Source organism: Narcine bancroftii, chromosome 3 (assembly GCF_036971445.1).
Source record: "Narcine bancroftii isolate sNarBan1 chromosome 3, sNarBan1.hap1, whole genome shotgun sequence".
Classification (NCBI taxonomy): domain Eukaryota; kingdom Metazoa; phylum Chordata; class Chondrichthyes; order Torpediniformes; family Narcinidae; genus Narcine; species Narcine bancroftii.
In genome coordinates this window covers 60,406,237-60,425,155 of record NC_091471.1, presented here as the reverse complement: position 1 = coordinate 60,425,155, position 18,919 = coordinate 60,406,237, and the positions used below count along the sequence as shown (strand labels likewise).

Genomic DNA, 18,919 nt, shown 5'->3' with positions numbered 1-18,919 from the left:
GTGGCGGTGGGTTCATAAAAAAATGTTTGTCGAGAGTTTGTTTCCCGAGATGGAGACAGAGAGATTGACAAAGGGAAGAGTGTGGCTAGAGATGAACCATGTTTTTATGGCTCAATTGTTAATAGAATGGTAAATTTTGCATGGTATTAGAATATCAAATGCATTCTATAAGAGGGTAATGAATTTGAATTAATAACATTTTTGAAGCAATAAATATTAAAATAAAAAAGAGTAGGGCATAAGCAAAGAGTGGGTAGATGTGATTAAAACCAGATCATTCTTATGAAAAGGAAGCACCAATAAAACAAACGTTTGGTGTATGTTAAACAGATCAAAACATTCAAAATTGAAAGTTGTGTGATAAAGTTATTTAATTCCAGTAAAATTCATAACTATAACCTATTCCAACATTACCATGAGAGCGTATTACAGAAGTGGATAAATTTCATTACTCTACTTGATATTTTGATTCTTATCAATGGATTACCAGGAAATAATATATTGTAAAGAATGACAAAAAAAACTTTTCAGATAAAGGCAAATAACATTTCTTTCAATAAATGAATATAAACATTTCAAAAACACTTTTTAAAAATAAATATGCAAATAAAAGCAGAAAAGTTATGTGGGATAGTACAGCATTGAGGGTCAATCTTGATATGTTTATTGAGAGTGCTCAGGGTTATAAGGAACTGAAGAAAATAGAGAAGGGACATTGATTTACCTGTCAGTCAAAAAGGATATTATGAACTCCCCATTCACTGCTCACCCCTGATCTGAAAATTCAAAAATATCCTGAGCTCACTCCTCTGGCTTTGTTGGATGCTGGTTGGGGACGTAATTATTACATTAACAGTAAGCAGGTCAATGGTTAAACCCTTCAATTCACATTGCAATAGAATCTCAACAGGTCATACAGCATCCATAGAAATTAAAAGTCAACGAACACCTTAGGCCGGTGCCCTTTATCAGGAACAACCACCTTTTACTTCCTCTGGATGCAGCATGACCTGCTGAGTTTCTCTAGCACTTTTGTGAACTCCACTAGACACCATCATCTGCAGATTTTCTTGTTTACCTTCAGTTCAAATTCTTGTCTTTCCCTTAGGAAACAGAATCCTGGATCCCCTACCTGGTGCTTTTGCTGCACCAGCTTGTGGGCCAAAAGGAGCAGGATTCTTCACATCAACCTGACTGTTCAAGTGCCCAGTAATGGTAGTCAACAGCACACCTTGCCATCAATGTTCAACCGTTCTTCCTCCCCAATCATCTGATGAGTTAGCTGAGAGCAGGGGGATTTTGGAGACAAGTCTTTTTTATATATTTTCAAAAGAATTTAGAGATACAGCAAGGTAATAGGCCCCTCCGGCCCATGAGCCAAAGCTGCCCAAATACACCAATTAACCTATCTACCCCATTTTTGGAGGGTGGAGGAAACCGGAGGACCTGTGGAAAACCCAAACAGGTCACAGAAAAAATGTACAAGCTTCCTATAGACAGTGTCAAATTTGAACCCAGGTTACTGGCTCTGAAAATCCTCCACTAAAACAGTCTTTTCTTGCTTTGTTGATTCAGGATATGCAAAACCTATCCTACGATGCTTAACTGCCTGGAAAGCGCCACAAGGAAACAACTTACTCTCATTAGTGCTGAAGGACACTGATAGGGTTTTGCACCTCATCTAATTTAACTTCACTAGGTAAACATGAATCTAGTTTAAAATGGACATCAGATCATATTTTGTCAATCTGCTTGTCATTGTGGGTCACTGATCTGTTGTTACCCATAAGGCTGCAGAGTAATAGCAGGGAAGCAGGATTACTTCAACTATTTTTGTTTAGCGAGCTTGAATTTGAGGGGCAAAAAGTGCTTCTTCCCAATTATAAACTTTGAAAATACGGAGATATCTTGAAGATGTACAATTGTGAAAATATGTAACATTATTGTCACAAAATGTATATCCAACAGGAGAGTCGCAATACGCTCCCTCCAATACAAATCAAGTGAGGACGATGTGTTTGCCAAGTGATTATTTGTAAGGTGGATATTATAGCAGAAATAAATAAATATGGACTCAGTTGTCAAGAATTTAGCTAATAATCCATTGTCTCTGAAAAAAAGAATTTGAGACGATCTAATCAAAACTTACATGATAATGCTGAGAGTTAATAAAATAGATCCCTACAAACATTAGTTCTGTGAAGGTAAGATTTTAAAGCACAATCTTAAAAAGAAAAGCTTTAAGGAAACTGTGGATATCAGGCCACAAAATTGTTTCAAAAATTAATAATATTAAATTAGATATCTTCATATTACTGGAGGATGGCACATTTAGTGTAGCAGTTAGCGCAACATTGTTACAGCACCAGTAATCAGGACCAGAGTCTGAATCCTGCACTGTCTGTAAGGAGTTTGTTCGTTCTCCCACCGTTTGAAACGTATCGGGGTTGTTGGTTATTTGGGTGTAATCCACCAAAATGGCCTGTTACCCTGTTGTATTTCTAAATTAAAAATTTACAATTTAGTGACAACCCAATCTAGATGGAACATTGTCCTTTGTCTCCAAACAAAGATTACAGTTCTTTTATAAGTATAGTGCCATGGAACAGATAGTATGACACATTTTAATGTGGGAAGTAGCACACAAACATTCAGTGATCAAGTTTCATCATTATATCTGAGGATCATTGCCAAGGTCATTAATTTTCAACTAACAAAATGTGGATGACTGCCCCAAATAACCATTGCCTATGATCCTATCCACTTACAGAGCTGACAATAATTATGTTCCCTCTGCAGGAGTTGCTGAGGTGGCTGCTGTTTATCAGGAGAAGTGAGGCTATTGAGATGATGCTATAAGACCTACTATGCAGCACACCACTTAGCTGGAACTAAATGCATAAGGCTGGGTAACTTCAGGTGTAATAACTGAGAGAGAAAAAAATACTCCACACCTTCAACTTCTGGAAAAGAGCAAATTTAAATCATTTGTGAAATGGCAAGTCTTGATCACAGTTTAATAATGATGTCAGGGTTTGGAGGCTGTCATTTTACAATGAAAAAGGCAAAAAAAAACTCCCCATGCGACAGGTGGATTTAGAGAGAAATGGGTATTAAAAACCAAATGTTTGCTTGTCTCTTTTCATTTATAAATATTCCACAGAATGATTTGATTATCTTATGGAGAATTTTAAATGAAAACTTCAACTCAGAATGTCTCTGTGGTGCAGAATCTTTAGTAGATTACATGTGCCTTCTTATTGGAACCTTTCTCACTGCATAGTTCTGTCCTTAATTCTTGCCAGCTGTATGCATTGCATATAACATGATAGTAGGTCTCCTACTTTACAAGATTTTGATACCTCCATGAGATTCATATCTGCACACTTTTTATGATAATGACTTTGTGGACACAACCTTTGTCAACACCTGCGTCAACATGAGAGTGTTCCACCTACCAGCACCACGGTAACCATGATCGTTTTAACCTTTAATAGTAATTACTCCACTACTCTGTGGAACTATGTTAATGTACTGGACTATTCACTAATCATCTCCTTGTTGAGAATTATGTGCAAGCTTGGAAGCAATAAGTTTTCAATCACAGGGACGTAGAAAGATTGAGCATTGAAACCACCCCTTTGATCCATTGAGCGTGCTCTCATCAACCACTATTTACTCTTATCCAACATTATTTTCTTTTTAAAAAATTTCCTCACATTCTCATTATCTGCCCTAGATTCTACAATTTACCCAGATTCAAGGAACAATTTACAGTGGCCAACTAACGTTACTCGCAAGCGTCTGAGATGTGGGAGGAAACTTACACTCAGAGGAAAGCCACAGGATGAAAGGAAAGCAAACACCACACAGACAGCATTTAGGATATGAGGTGGGGCCTCTATGCTACCTGTACCACTGATCTTACCAAATTTGTATGAAATTGTTAAAGTGTTTGATTTTGACAGTTTGCATAATTTCTCACAAATCAAAAAAAAAGTGGCAGTAGGGTACTCTTCCCTAATTAAGCCATGCACTTACATAATTTAAATCTCAAAAGTGGCCAGGTTCATGCTTTTAAAGAGACCTGACAGTCAACTATATTGAGAGGGGAAGTTCAAGTTGAATACAAATATGAAGTGCAATTCTATATTCTGAATTGGAACAGTCAATAATTTACCTCTCCAATTTTATCAATGTGGAACCCATAACCCGTTGTCGACATTTGTTGAGAGCTTTTACAAAACTATCTGTCTATCCATTGATGAACTTCCTAATCATAAGGGAATAATGTTTTGATTTAAAAGATGATCTTCCGAGATAATTCAATACCCAGGCGAAACAAGTCCTCTCACTGTGGCCAGGGAGAATTGGCTTTCAAACCATTGTGTATGAAGCGCTAAAAGCATTTTTATCAGTCTAAATCCACAGAAGTAATGGTGCAGTAAGGCAGTAAATACAAAGGAATGCAGACTTTGAAAGCAGATGGACATTAATCTGATGGCCACAAAAATATCCAGGGATCTCTTTATAGGCTTGTAGAGTCTGGTAATTCCACTTTGAATGTGAGTGATTTATACGTGTCTGATAGGTCACTTTCATGCATCCTTATAATCTGAGGAAGCTTGTGCTAACTTTTGAGGTTTAGGTTTCTGTCGCTGCACACCCCTACAAGATAAACAGAAAAATATCCAGCTGATGTGAAAATTTTAACCTTTATTCTAATTTGTTTCATTTAAGTTACTCATTTCAAAGTGCACTACATATTTCTTTGACACATTAAATGCCAAACATTGGTTTGGAAATTTGTGATAACCCTTTGAGGACTGGGAAAAGAGGTTTGGAACTTGAAGAATCTGAGATAATTCCAATTTGGCATGTCTAGGCTTTTATAAAATTGAGGGCTGTATTAAATATTCCTATTCCTTCCTTTGTTGATCATTTCTATTACTGCAGGATTCTTGATCTATGCAGCAATTCAATAGAAATCCTTAAAGGGTTAAAAGGATTGAATTTTAGGGAACTCAGAAAGGTTACGAATTAGATTTTGTGCAAATTACTTTAACTGCTTTGCAAACTCAGAAGGAGAAAAATAATAATTGATCAAAATTCACTTTAGTTACAGAACCTTGTCACTTTTACACACAGGAAAGACCAAATGCTCTCTGAGTTATATAGTATGGACACATTCTTAAGGTCTTTCTTGCAAATAATGGTAATCAGCATAGAATAAAGCTTCAAAGAACAAAAGCCAGATATTTCCTTTAGTTTTTGTCTAGTTACAGTCGTTCATATACAGATCTTGTAGCATACACCAATAGAGCATTTTCTTTGTTAGAAAGAAGTTTAGTACTTTGTATTATTTTTATTAGTGACACGTGCACCATATGGTGATATACAACAAAGGTGTGGCAATCCCACTTTACAGAAAAACACATTTTGAAAACCTCTTCCTCAATTAAACAAACATACATCTTGCAATGTGAAGGAAACCATTGACTACTGAAGGAATGGCTTCCTTTCGAAATCAACTGATTTAATGAAACAGTATAAATTATGAAATATTTTGATGTTATCTTTTATTTATATTCTTCTCTGCAATAAATATGTATACACATCATACTAGGTCATTCAAATATGCTAGATTTTCATTAATTTGGCCATCTAGTCAATAGAGTTGTTTACATTGGAACCCACTTACAACTTTAGATCCTGTTTGAGATTTTTGTCTGGAAATATCAAACATTATTTTAAGTCAACTGATTATTGTATAATCTTCAACAAGGTAAAAACACAATGCTGGAGAAATTCAGCAGGCCATAGAGCCTACAATATACAGTACACTCCACACAGTACATTCCATATAAAGTACACTGTGTGACGTGAATGAGTTCCTCCGGCATTGTGTTTTTAACTACAATCACAGCATCTGCAGACTTTTGTGTTTCACTCTATAATCTTCAACAAAATGAGTTTGTATTTTAAGGTTATTCCACTGTGTACAGGTAAATTTAATAAATATCTTATTTCCTTGAATACAACCAACTTACTATATTTTACAGAACAGAAGTTAATCTCATGTGTATTAATTAGATTGTTAAATACCACACAAGAACATATAACAAAAACATAAAGAATTGCTTTATGCAAGATAAGCTTCAGTGGTGAATTGGGATTCAATTTTATAATTTTTAAAATTGAGCAATCTTGGAACCATTAATTTCAGAGATTTTAACCCTCATACGTGCTTTAAACAAAACATGATGGGAATACTATTAATGACCTGGCAGCTGCTTAAGTGTGAACACTTCACATCATACATCTTAGAAAAGTAACTTTCATGTTAATGGCAATCAAATATTGTCCTGTCAAAATGCTAAATCCAAATGATCATTTTCATTATTCCTTCTTACAGCTCAGTAGCCAAAGTGATTGAATCAGCTAAAACATTTTGCTTCACTTTTTGATCAACAGCCAAATGTAAAAACAAAAGCTGTGTACATTCAGGTCCCGAGGCAGCAAAACCCAACATATTAATTTGTTCAAGAAACCACTCAAGTTTAACCACATCTCAGTTTCAGGTCAGGATTTGTGCTTATTCCAAAATAGTTTGGTTAGATGGAAGATCATTGACTTTCATTGTTCTATTTAGGTTAGCACACCATGACTCTATATACAAGCACTTTTTTCTATTCAAGGAAATACAGTATTCTGCACATATATGTATGAGGGTTTCTGGTAATCTAAAAGCAAAGCAAGAATATTTTCATGTTAACTATAATTCAAACCTTTTCCCTCAGCAAAATATATCGTTGGGTTGATGAGGGGAAAGTTTAAACAATTAACTACAGAAGAGCAGAGTCCAATTATGCAATGACCCATATTTAAGACATAATTATTTCAGAGTATTGACACAAAATATAGTTTTTAAAACCATGTCTGACAGAATAGCAATTGAACTTTTTTTTATCTGTACCCACCAAAGCATTTACTTTGGTTTGTCGCTCGGTCCACAAACACTTTTGAAGAGATGACATTACCAAAAGGCAGGAACATTTGCATGAGCTCAGCATCTCCAAACTCCTGAGGAAGGTGATAGATAAAAAGGTTGCACCCCTCCGGACCTGCAGAGAAATGAATGCACTGCATTGAAAAGGTGGACACGTCGCACAATAAAACGGAAGACAGTAAACTGAACAGCCTGTTTTAAAGATCATTGCAAAGAACACAACATGAACCTTGTTGAACATCACTGGAAGATTTAGTATGATATTCCTAAGCCTTATTATTAAAAGACAAAATGGGCCTTAAAATCCTTTCATAAATCGATAGGATTTTATGGTGGTCTCATACTCTATTAAAATATTGGTCGCTTGGCTTCTCAGCAACTGTTCAAAGTATCTGGTATGTCTTAAATATTTGTTTTTCAATCAGCTTGTATGTCTCTGTTTTTACATCAAACATTCTTACAAAATGCACAGCAGGGATTCAGTGCAGAGAATCCCTCATCAGCACTTTGGCAACAGCATTCAGACATGGGTCAACTACTTTCTATTCTTCTCTGCACTGCTGCTGTGCTGTTCTGTTTGTGTTTCATTGGTTTATCTGTCACAGAGGGATCTGTCCATGATAGGGTTATTGATAGCTCTGGCCACGATAGGGATGGTCCCATCTTTACTTTGAGGACACCCTCTATTGTGTTGTGTGGGATGACCATTGTGCTAAATGGGATAGATTCAGAACAAATCAATTCAAAACTGAGAATGCATGAGGCATTCTGCAACAACAATGTTCTATTGCCAAATTTAACCTCATGCCCAGTATACATTTTACTCTAACCATTCAGCCAGAAAACCAAGCCTCTCCAGTGGTAATTGTTCAGGTCCATGTTGGGAATATACCTAAAAGTGAATGCCAACCTGATAAAATGATCACACAAGATTCCATGCCTTACATGCACACCTTTTCCTTTTTTTTTAACCTCCAACCTCTCCTCATGCAACATAGTTGGCTTAGCCATTAGTGCAATGCCTTTACAGTGCCAGCGATTGGGAATAGAGTTTGAATTACGCACTGTCTGTAAAGAGTTCTCCCCATGTCTGCATGGGTTTTTCCCAGGGTCTCCAGTTTCCTCCCACCATTTGAAACGTAGCGGGGTTGTAGGTTAATTGGGTGTAAAAAATAGGTCAGCATGGACCTCGTGGGCTGAAATGACCTGTTATTGTGCTGTGTGTCTAAATTTAAATTTAAAATTTAATGCTTGTTCGTATCACTCAATCCTGATCATTAATCATGCCTTGGTTGTCTCTATCCAATGCAATTCTGTCTGCCTTCCCTCAACCAACTTAATATAAACTTGAAACCATCTACAAGTCTTCTATTTAAGTTCTAACTCATGCCATTTCCACTTCACCTATTCTCCAAGTTAGCCCTCAAAAGGATATAGTCAAGCTAAGATCTCGATGTTGAACATCAAGTATTGTTTTCAAATTCCGTGGCTCTTAAACATTCCCAAATTTAATCTTTCTACCATTGGAATAGCACCTCATTCCCTAAACTTTGGAATTTATGCCCTTGACCTTTCTCTCTCTCTCCTTCAAGATACTTTTTAAAACTTTCACCAAGATTTTGATTATTTGCATCATTATCTTCTTATTGAATGGTATCAATGATTATTTGATAACTATCTTGAACAATGCTTTGAAAAGTTTCACTGCGTCAAAGGTGCTTTGTAAGTTGTTGCTATTGGTTGTTAGTTGAAAAGGTGGGTACTTGTGGTACATGAACAAATTGAACAAGGTAAGAATGGTAAGTAACATTGTACAGTTGGTTTTAACAATTATTTCAAATGGTAATCAATAATGCTGAATACTTTTTTCTTCCATAATGCAGCTCATAATCAATTAAAAGTGGCGTTTTTCAAGGGACTCCATAAATAAGTTGAGCATGTGCCATTTTAAAATTCAAATCAGTGACAAAACTTCAGCCAAATTAGTCTATCTTGGAGCAGAGTAGCTCATTTATACTTCATAGAAATGTATTGGGCTTCGGGTTACACCAGATAACAATTTTTTTTCAGAAGGTTTACTGCCTGACAAAAAAAAAATGGTGATTATGATGGACAACTTCAAGCTGAACACAAAGATGATTTCAGATTTGCTTTATCACTTAGGAAGTTGGAGAAACATTAAATTAACTTTTATTGATTTAAGCACGTTTAATTACATAATGATGCCAGCACATTGCATTAGTTGAACTGACCTAAAATGTTTTGCCTCTCATGCCAGTGTCCAACATTAGTCGGCCAGCATTGATAGATTCCAGTGGCCTTGATACCACTTTTCTATGGTTGCAATGACCTGCAGAAACCTTTCCCCATGTTCATCAAGATGAGCAGGGAAGAAGTCCAAGTGCAAATGCAGAAAATTAATTTTCAATGACTTTGCACTTCATGGTTTTGTATGCTTGAAGCATGTTGCCAATTAGCTCAATTTCATTGGGTGCTCTGTAGTGGCCCAGAGTGAGCTGCTTTTATAGCCTGTCTGCATCTATCCTTACTAAGCATGGCCAGGCTTAAGACAACATTTGCATAGCACCTGTGCAACTTTGCCTGTTCAGGGATGCTTAGAGTGACTAAAACTGTTTGTTTTCTGGGCAATATAGTAGTAAACTTAAAATATGACAGGAAATCACAAAAATAAGATATATATAAAAAATGGTACATGACAGGAAAACTTTTGTGATCAGCAACCCAAAATCCATTAAATGCACCCACAAGTGTTTGGGAAGCAAAATCTTCATTGTCCAATGTTGGTTGCATGATAAGTTCTCATAATCTCTTATTTTAAATAGTAAAACTGAATGTTAATGAATATTTGCTAACCAGTCTCTCTAATATGTTATCACACTTGCCAAGCATGAATTTCCAGTATGAATGGAGCTTTTCAGATAAAGCAGTGGTCTCTATGGCATTTTACTGAAAATAAAGATGTGAAAGCACAAGTGACATTGTTTGAAAAAAATCTTTAGTTGAACCCATTAGGTTATAATTGATCCTTTTCTATGATTATAACATATTGTATCATACTAACACTTTGTACAGGATCTCACATTTTCAAGATGAAATATTTTCCTGAGAACATTTGCATTGAAATACAGTTAAATGTATCAAAAAAAGCACTGCAGCCAAATGAAACATTAGACTAGCCACTGTTGCAATGCATAAAATACACTGAATTGTCATGTAACAGGGTGGCATGGTTGGTGTAATGGATAGTGCAATGCAGTTACAGTGCCAGAGATCGGAATCAGGGCGCGAATCCCACGCTGAATGTAAGGAGTATGTCTGTGTGGGTTTCCTCCAGGGCTCTGGATTCCTCCCACCTTTTGAAACGCACCAGGGATTGTAGATTAATTGGGTGTAATTGGGCGGCACGGGCTTGTGTTACTGTGCTGTATGTTTAAATTAAAAACACTTAGTAAAGCTATATACACCTTTAACATGGTGTTTAATAATCAAGGCTGAAATCACAGTTTTCCACTTACTAAAGATACCTTAAAATCAATAATAGTTTATGTTCCTGAATTATTGAAGGGCAGTAGAGTAAAATAAGCAAGGAGATTATCATTAAAGTTCACTAATTTCTAAAGTATGAGATCTCCCTTGGCTTTTATAAGCAATGAATCAAAACTATAAATGCTGGAAAGACAAGTATCCTGAGAAGGGACAGACCCACCACTGCCTGAACTGTAGATCCTTTCCAAAATTGATGCCAGGTATCCTGTTCATTTTGGGAAGAAATAATTTTTTTCATGTATTTTTGTTTCATGTTTAAGTACCAATGCTGAAGTTAATAAGATGGGATGACCGTTTGTATGAAAAATTACGTCCAAAATTCAGGGGGAGGGTGTTGTGGGGGAAACTGGACTTGTGTAAATAACTAAATATGGCATTCAATAACATTCTGAACACAATTAGTCAAACTGCATGATATACAAGTGTAAATTGGAATTATTTTGTCAGTATTTGCAACCAGTCAATAGCCCCTGGCACCTTGTCCCAGGAATTAACGGGGACACGGACCAGTGGAAAAAGAAAACTGTCAGTACATCGGTGTCAAATGACATCATTTCACACCTGGGGATTAACCACCTTGACCCCTACTCATATCCCCGGCGTCAACTGACACCAGCATGCAGATGAAACCAGTGGAAAAGGGACAGCGCAAATCACCCATTCCCAGTTGAAGGTGGAACACTCCAATCCCTAGCTACAAGTTGTGTCCCAGTCAAGTGGAAATGGCACAAGGGGCTTCTTATCTTGGGACACTGCACAGCCAATTAACTGGGATGCCAATGGAAAAGAGGCTAAAGTTTAGTGCTGAGCTCAATGCACTTACCTTCTACAGAATCATTCTGTAGCTCAGCCAGATGTCAAATTTTTCAAAATGGTATGAATATTTCTGACATTCAGAAATATTCATAAACATTAAGCTATTGTAAAAATTTAAAACTTAAAAGATAATAAATCAGAATACTTAACAACTTAAAATATTTAAATAAACAGAGCCAACTAAAGTAACCTAATAAAAACTTGCCTGAAACCCTTGCAGCCGTTCACCATCATCAGGATTGGAGGAGAGAATTCCTTATGCCAAGACTTCCCCAGCATAGAATCTTCAAGTGGAATCCCCAGTGTAAATGGCTGGGATTTGCTGCAACTTCACCCTCCACTGCTGTGCTCTGTGAATCCAGCTTCCAGCAAGCTCAGGGTTCCTGTGTTCCTGCTCATTTGCATGAAAACCCCAAATGTGCCAACATGTCCATATGGAATTCATGTCATTTCTCTGCAAGATCCGGCCCATTACTACCAGACTCACTAAAGAAGTCAATTGGCAGTAGGTGGCAGGATTATTCATTATAGCAGTCAATGCAATATGCAAATTTTACCATAATACACCCATTTAATATGGAACCTCCTACCTAATTAAAAAGTTGAATTTTTGATTGTGGTTATATGGTAGAATTGTGGAATCATGGAGGCATTACTACATAGAAGAAGGCCCACAAGATCACAAGTTCTCAAGACCTAGGAGTGGAAGTAGTACCGTTGGTCCATCGGCCTATTCCACCATTCTAATCATGAGCTGATCCATCTTCCCACTCAGCCCCACTCGCTGGCTTTCTCTCTGTATCCCTTGATGCCCTGACCAATAAAATACCTGTCAATGTCTGCCTTGAATACACCCAATGACCTTGCTTCCACAGCCGCCTGTGGCAACAAGTCCCACTGACTAAAGAAATTTTTCCTCATCTCTGTGTTAAATTGATGCCCTTTTATCCTGAAGTAATACTTTCTTGTCCTAGAATACACTACCATGGTAAACATCAGGGAAACATCCTTGAGACATCTAAACATCCCTGCCACATCTGAAACATCCATGCCACATTGGTTATTCTGATCTCATGCCCATACCAGTCAAAAACAAATGACCCAGTTCAGCATTATCATTCATTGGTGATCTGCAAAGCCAGCCATCAGATAACTTGAAGTGAATGGACCGATTTCGGATTAAACTGCTGCAAAATGTAGGATCTATACCAATATGAATGTGATAAGTCCAATGACACTGTGTCAGTATCCTGATTCCAGCATCATCTCCATAATGGTGGTCCAAAATGAGGTGCTAAAGTGTATGGAATTTACAGTACTTTTGGTGCAAAATGTTCTGATTTTTTTTCCTTTTTTTTTATTGTAATGAATATAGTGAATTGCTTACCTTCTCTCTGTTGCTGGGGTATCATTGGAGGTGGTTGTGGAAAGGCTTGACTAATCTGACCATAAGCAGCGGGATAGGCAGCTGTAATGAAGAAATGATGTGTCACGTTAGTATTTTGTTGAGTCACTATACATGCTAAATGTACAAAAGTGAGAAACCATTTAAAATGTATTTAAAATTTATCAAGCGTCCCTCACGTATTATTCCATTATTTGAAAACCATGAAATGTATTTTATCCATCAGCTACTTTATGTTCTCTGATGAAGGTGATAATAAGTAATCCTGCATGTCAGAAAGTGAGAATGGAACTCATTTCTATTATTTTTGCGTCCAAGTGGAAATTGTCTCACTCCAAATATTTGAGTTAGGCCAATAGCAACAATGCAGGTTCTTGATAATCTCCAAACAAAAGCACTTCTCTTCAAATAGGCAGTAACTTCCTTGCTAACACAAATTTGAACAGCTCAGTAAAACCTTTTTTATATTAGGGAAATTATGTGATTTTTTTTTCCACAAAGCAAATGGAAATCAATTCAAAATAAATGGCAGCAGGATAGTGACATTTCAATATATTGATATTTTCCTCATGTGAAATTATTATAATCATTAAAAGGTCTGGGGGTAAAATTATGGTTGTTACAAAACTTAAAACGTCAAACCAATTGAGGAGATCAATATAGTTATCTATGACCTTGTGGTTTCTGTAAGTAGCCACAACTTTTATTAAATATTGCTGAAAACAGATGATATCTGATTGTCCAATATATACAATACCTAACTGTCCTTTGCATTAAAACCGAATGTGTCAAATAATAATTGCTGATTGTAATTTGGTAATGACTTTAGTATGCCACCTGAGGAAAGTTAAATTATCCCTCTGCAGTGTTTAATCTGCAGGCAATCTCTTGAATGTTATTATTGTTGCTCTATTGGTAAGAGGTAAAGATAACCAGATTGGGAAGGAGTTCTTCTCAAGGGACTTCCTTAGCTCCTAGTTTATAATTTTTAGAATCTGTAGCAACAATTAGCAAACAGTATTACAATATAGATCAAAATATCAAAGCATTTGTGTTGCTCACATTAACAATACTTGATTTCACAGGTGGAGCAGAGTTAATTGATTCACTTTTAAATAAATCTCAGATTTGGTTCAAATGGCGGCAGGATGAGCATTGTAGTTAGCGCAATGTTTTTTTTCCCTGGATACTCCAGTTTCCTCCCACCCTCCAAAATGTACAGGGCTGGAATGTTAATTGGGAAGGATGGGTTTCATGGGCTGGAAGGGCCTTCCACCGAGCTCTAGTGCTAAAAGCAAAATTCAAAGAAAAAATGTGGAGATTTGGATTAAAAGCAGTTAATTTTTGATACTTATCCAGCGATATGGAGAGCATACAAATTCTTAGAAAGCTGTATATTTAAAGAATTACAGTTCAGTTGAAGGTCAACAAGCCACTTTCTCCAACTGGTTCTTTGAAAAAGCTATTCAGTCAGTCCCTACCCTTTTCCCAAAGACTTGCAAACTTTCCTTATTTAAAATGAAAATCAGATTCTCTTCTAATTTATGTTATTTATCTAATTTATACATGTACATGGTAACTGGCACTTTCAGCCCATGAGCCCATACTGCCTATTTGACCTACAGCCCCCGGTACATTTTTGAAGGGTGGGAGGAAATCAGAGCCCCTGGGGAAGGAAAACCCATGCAGACACAGGGAGAACATACAAACTCCTTACAGATAGCATCGGATTTGAACCCATGGTCCTGATCACTGACACTGTGACAGTGTTGTACTACTGCTACGCTAACCATGCCACCCTAGATTAGTCATAAACTTTCTGGTAACTACAGTCAAATTTTATTTATATCTGAAATTCGAAGAAAATAACTTAAATTTGTTCCATTTTGATAGATGCCCCTGAATTTTAGATTTCTTTCAAGGGTCAGCAGATTAGTTAATCCATCTTGAATTATGGTGAGATAAAAACAGAGACAAATGATGAACATTATTAAAGCAAAAATTGTGATAAAGTTATTAAAACAGGCAATAATGGTAAATAGCTGCATTTAAATATTAAAATGGAGCCCCCTTTCACCACTTCCATTGACAGCTCGTTCCATACTCCCACACTCTCTGTGTGAAAAATTCCTCCTAATGTTCCCCCTAAACGCCTACCTTTTGAATATTTTATTTATACATTTTAAATCACAATGTCAAATATTACATTATATTCAAAAATTAATCAAAAAAATTATACATGTTGTATATATAAAAGAAAAATCCTTGCTCCCTCCCCTCCCCCCAAAACCCCTAAAAATGATGAGACAAAAGATAGAATAAAGAAGGACCGGAGAATGCCAAGGGAATAAAGCATTTATAACATAAATTCAAATATTGGAAGTTACCAAGAAGTAAGGTTTTCAGAGAATTTATCAATTATACAAACCCACATTATGTATGGGCACCATATTTGCCAAAACAAGGGATATTTATTTTGTAAACTATTCATAATCTTCTCTAATGCTATACAACTACTAAGTTCTGTGTGCCATCTTTTCATGCTTAAATCTATATCTGACTTCCATGATACTGCTATATATTTTCTAGAAATTGCTAAAACAATTTGCACAAATTTAATTTGATGCATAGTTAATTTTAATTTTGGTCTTATAACCTTAATATTATTCAATAAAAATAACATTGGATCCTGTGAGAACTTGACCCCATAATCTTTTCCTGAAAATCACTTACTTCCAAGCAAAAAATCTGACTTTAGGACATTACCAAGTAAAAAAAAGTTCCAATCTCATGTCCAGATCTAAAACATAAATCTGATATAGTAGGATTTAATCTATTTATTTTTTTTGTGGAGTCAAATATATAAACATTATAAATTTCCCATTCTCAAAGCAGTCCTCAATCTTCTTAATACCCATCTGCATCCAACTTCAAAACATGATTATCCATTGAAAATGGAATGTCTATTTTGGCAGGGGGATTTTTTCGGGATATTAAACTTTCATAACTATTTAATTGTCAATATTTATCCACAATTCAATCAAATGTTTCAAAATAGGGGTTTCTCAATTTCCTATTAACAATTTGGAATTCAATTTTTAGATAAAATCCTGTAAATTTATTTTTCATATCTTACTAAATTCTACATAAACCCAAGCAGGAATTTTATCTGAACTAAACAATGCATTAATAAATCTTAATTGAACAGCTTTATAACAATTCTTAAAATGGGAAAGTTGTAAGCCCCCTAATTTTCCAAAGAAACACTTGCTATATTTTACTTTCCATACAAACGTCTTGTCATATTTAAATCCTTAATTACTTTGAGTAATTAGAATAGGGATCGACTGAAAAAGATATTGAATTCTAGGAAAAATATTCATTATAACACAGTTTAACCTGCCTACTAAAGTAAGAGGTAGAGTATTCCACCTTTTCAAATCTTCAACAATTTTATTAAGTAAAGATAAATAATTTAATTTATATACATTTCTTAAAACATTATCAACCCAAATACCTGAATATTTAATACCAGCATCTGGCCACTTAAATTTAGTAACCATTTTACAATTAGTATAATCACCCATAACTAGAGGCATAATTTCACTTTTGTCCCAATTAATTTTATATCCAGAAATTTCCCCATATTCTTCCAACCTTAAATATAATTGGGACAAAGAATTTATAGGACCAATCGTATAAACCAAAACATTGTCAACAAATAAATTAATTTTATATTCATCCTGATTAACCTTTATACCTTTAATCTTAGGATCTTGTCTAATAAACTCTGCTAAGGATTTAATTGCTAAAGTTAACAAAGCTGGTGATAGAGGTCAACCTTAATGAATTGATCTAATTAATGGAAAAGAAGTACATATTTGCCCATTAGTAACCACCTTTGCACAAGGATTTTTTTTTTATAAAGAGCTTTAACCCAATTAGTGAATGTCAACCCAAATCCAAACTTTTCTAACACTTTAAACAAAAACTCCCATTCTAATCTATCAAAAGCTTTTACTGCATCCAAAATTTACTGCCACACTTAAATTACTTCTTTTTTGATTACATTAATTAAACTAATTAACCTTGCAACATTATCAGAAGATTGTTGCTTTTTGACAAATCCTGTTTCATCCAAATAAACTAAATTAAGCAAATATTTAGCTAGTCTATTTGCTACAATTTTTTGCAACAATTTTATAATCCACATTTAATGGATCCTTATCCTTCTTTGGTATAAATTTAATTATTGCATTTGAAAAAGATTCAGGTAAGGAATGAGATTTTGCCACTTGCTTTAACAACTCCGTAAAAGAAGGTATTAAAAGATCCTTAAATTTCTTATAAAACTCAGGCAGAAAAACATCCTCTCCTAGAGACTTACCATTTTGCAATGAACTAAGTACTTCACTGAATTCTCTTGCTGTAAAAAGAGCATCTAAAGCTCTTTGATCTTGATGTTTTAAACTAGATAAATTTATCTGAGATAAAAATTCTTAATTTTAACTTCATCTCTAGTAAACCTAGGCATATAAATTAGAATAAAATCTTTAAATGAATCATTAATTTCTTGGGTTTATAAGTAATTGTCTTTGAGTTTTTCCTAACTGCATTAATTATTCTCAAAGTTTACTCTGTTTTTAACTGTCAAGCTAAAACCTCCTAATTCATAATATCACTCAATTAATTTTTCCATTCTATAAGTATGAATCATATTATAATAACATTTTTTCTTTATTATTAACTTTCTTTTCTCATCTGAAACCTTTCTTTGTAATTCCTTCTCCAAATCTTCTATTTTCATTTCTAATAGATCAATCTCTTTTGTATAATCTTTTAAAATTTTTGCTGTAAAACTTATAATCTGTCCTCTCAAATATGTCTTTAATGCATCCCATACAATAAATTTATTAACAACTGAATTCAAATTTATTTCTAAAAATTCCTGAATTTGCTTTTTTATAAAGTCATAAAGTCCTGTTATAAGCCCAGAGGACCCATAAACCCAGCAGCAATATTCACCAAGACAAATGGTTACTTAAACAAAAGTTGCTTTTAATCATCTTCAAACATGAAAATAGAATCACACTTTAACTTATCACTATTAACTCAACTAGCCTAACTTAACCCCCTTTTAATTCTAAGCACACATGTATGTAATGTGTATACAAGTTCAGAAAAGTTCTTTGATTCACAGTCCAATCTCACTTCTCATTCCTCCATGTACATTGGTTGCAGTCAATTCTTATCTTTGGCTTGGCTTCGCGGACGAAGATTTATGGAGGGGGTAAAAAGTCCACGTCAGCTGCAGGCTCGTTTGTGGCTGACAAGTCCGATGCGGGACAGGCAGACACGATTGCAGCGGTTGCAGGGGAAAATTGGTGGGTTGGGGTTGGGTGTTGGGTTTTTCCTCCTTTGCCTTTTGTCAGTGAGGTAGGCTCTGCGGTCTTCTTCAAAGGAGGTTGCTGCCCGCCAAACTGTGAGGCGCCAAGATGCACGGTTTGAGGCGATATCAGCCCACTGGCGGTGGTCAATGTGGCAGGCACCAAGAGATTTCTTTAGGCAGTCCTTGTACCTTTTCTTTGGTGCACCTCTGTCACGGTGGCCAGTGGAGAGCTCGCCATATAACACGACCTTGGGAAGGCGATGGTCCTCCATTCTGGAGACGTGACCCATCCAGCGCAGCTGGATCTTCAGCAGCGTGGACTCGATGCTGTCGACCTCTGCCATCTCGAGTACTTCGACGTTAGGGATGTAAGCGCTCCAATGGATGTTGAGGATGGAGCGGAGACAACGCTGGTGGAAGCGTTCTATACTGTTTTCTTATACTGTATTCTTATACTGTGCACAGAATTTAATATTTATGAATTTTTACAGGCTTTGGTGCTAGAAAGATAAATGGTTACTGCTGAAGAAGGTTCTTGTCAGTTTTCAGAGAGAGATTTGTTGTTCACTGGACACCCACAACTGATTCCCTGTAACCAGCTACTTCAGTGTCTTGCCGAGGAAACTTGCCCCAACAGGGTTTTCCAGATGATAACCTCTTTCTTTCAGGTCACCACAGAGTTCCTTTTTGTTTCACTTATTTCAAGTGAAACATTAGATAGCCAGTCCTCTCC

General features: G+C 35.8%; 1 protein-coding gene across 7 annotated transcripts in view; it reads right to left on the bottom strand.

The window, feature by feature from the left end:
* The window catches only part of celf4 (CUGBP, Elav-like family member 4), a 557,316-nt gene that overhangs the window by 35,430 nt on the left and 502,967 nt on the right, over positions 1-18,919 (bottom strand). For all 7 annotated transcript variants that reach the window (XM_069924113.1, XM_069924109.1, XM_069924111.1 and 4 more), the window contains 2 exons: positions 12,780-12,860; positions 6,981-7,124 (listed from right to left, as the gene is read on the bottom strand). In XM_069924113.1, the coding sequence (XP_069780214.1) occupies positions 6,981-7,124; positions 12,780-12,860 (225 nt within the window). The remainder of the gene's footprint in view (positions 1-6,980; positions 7,125-12,779; positions 12,861-18,919) is intronic.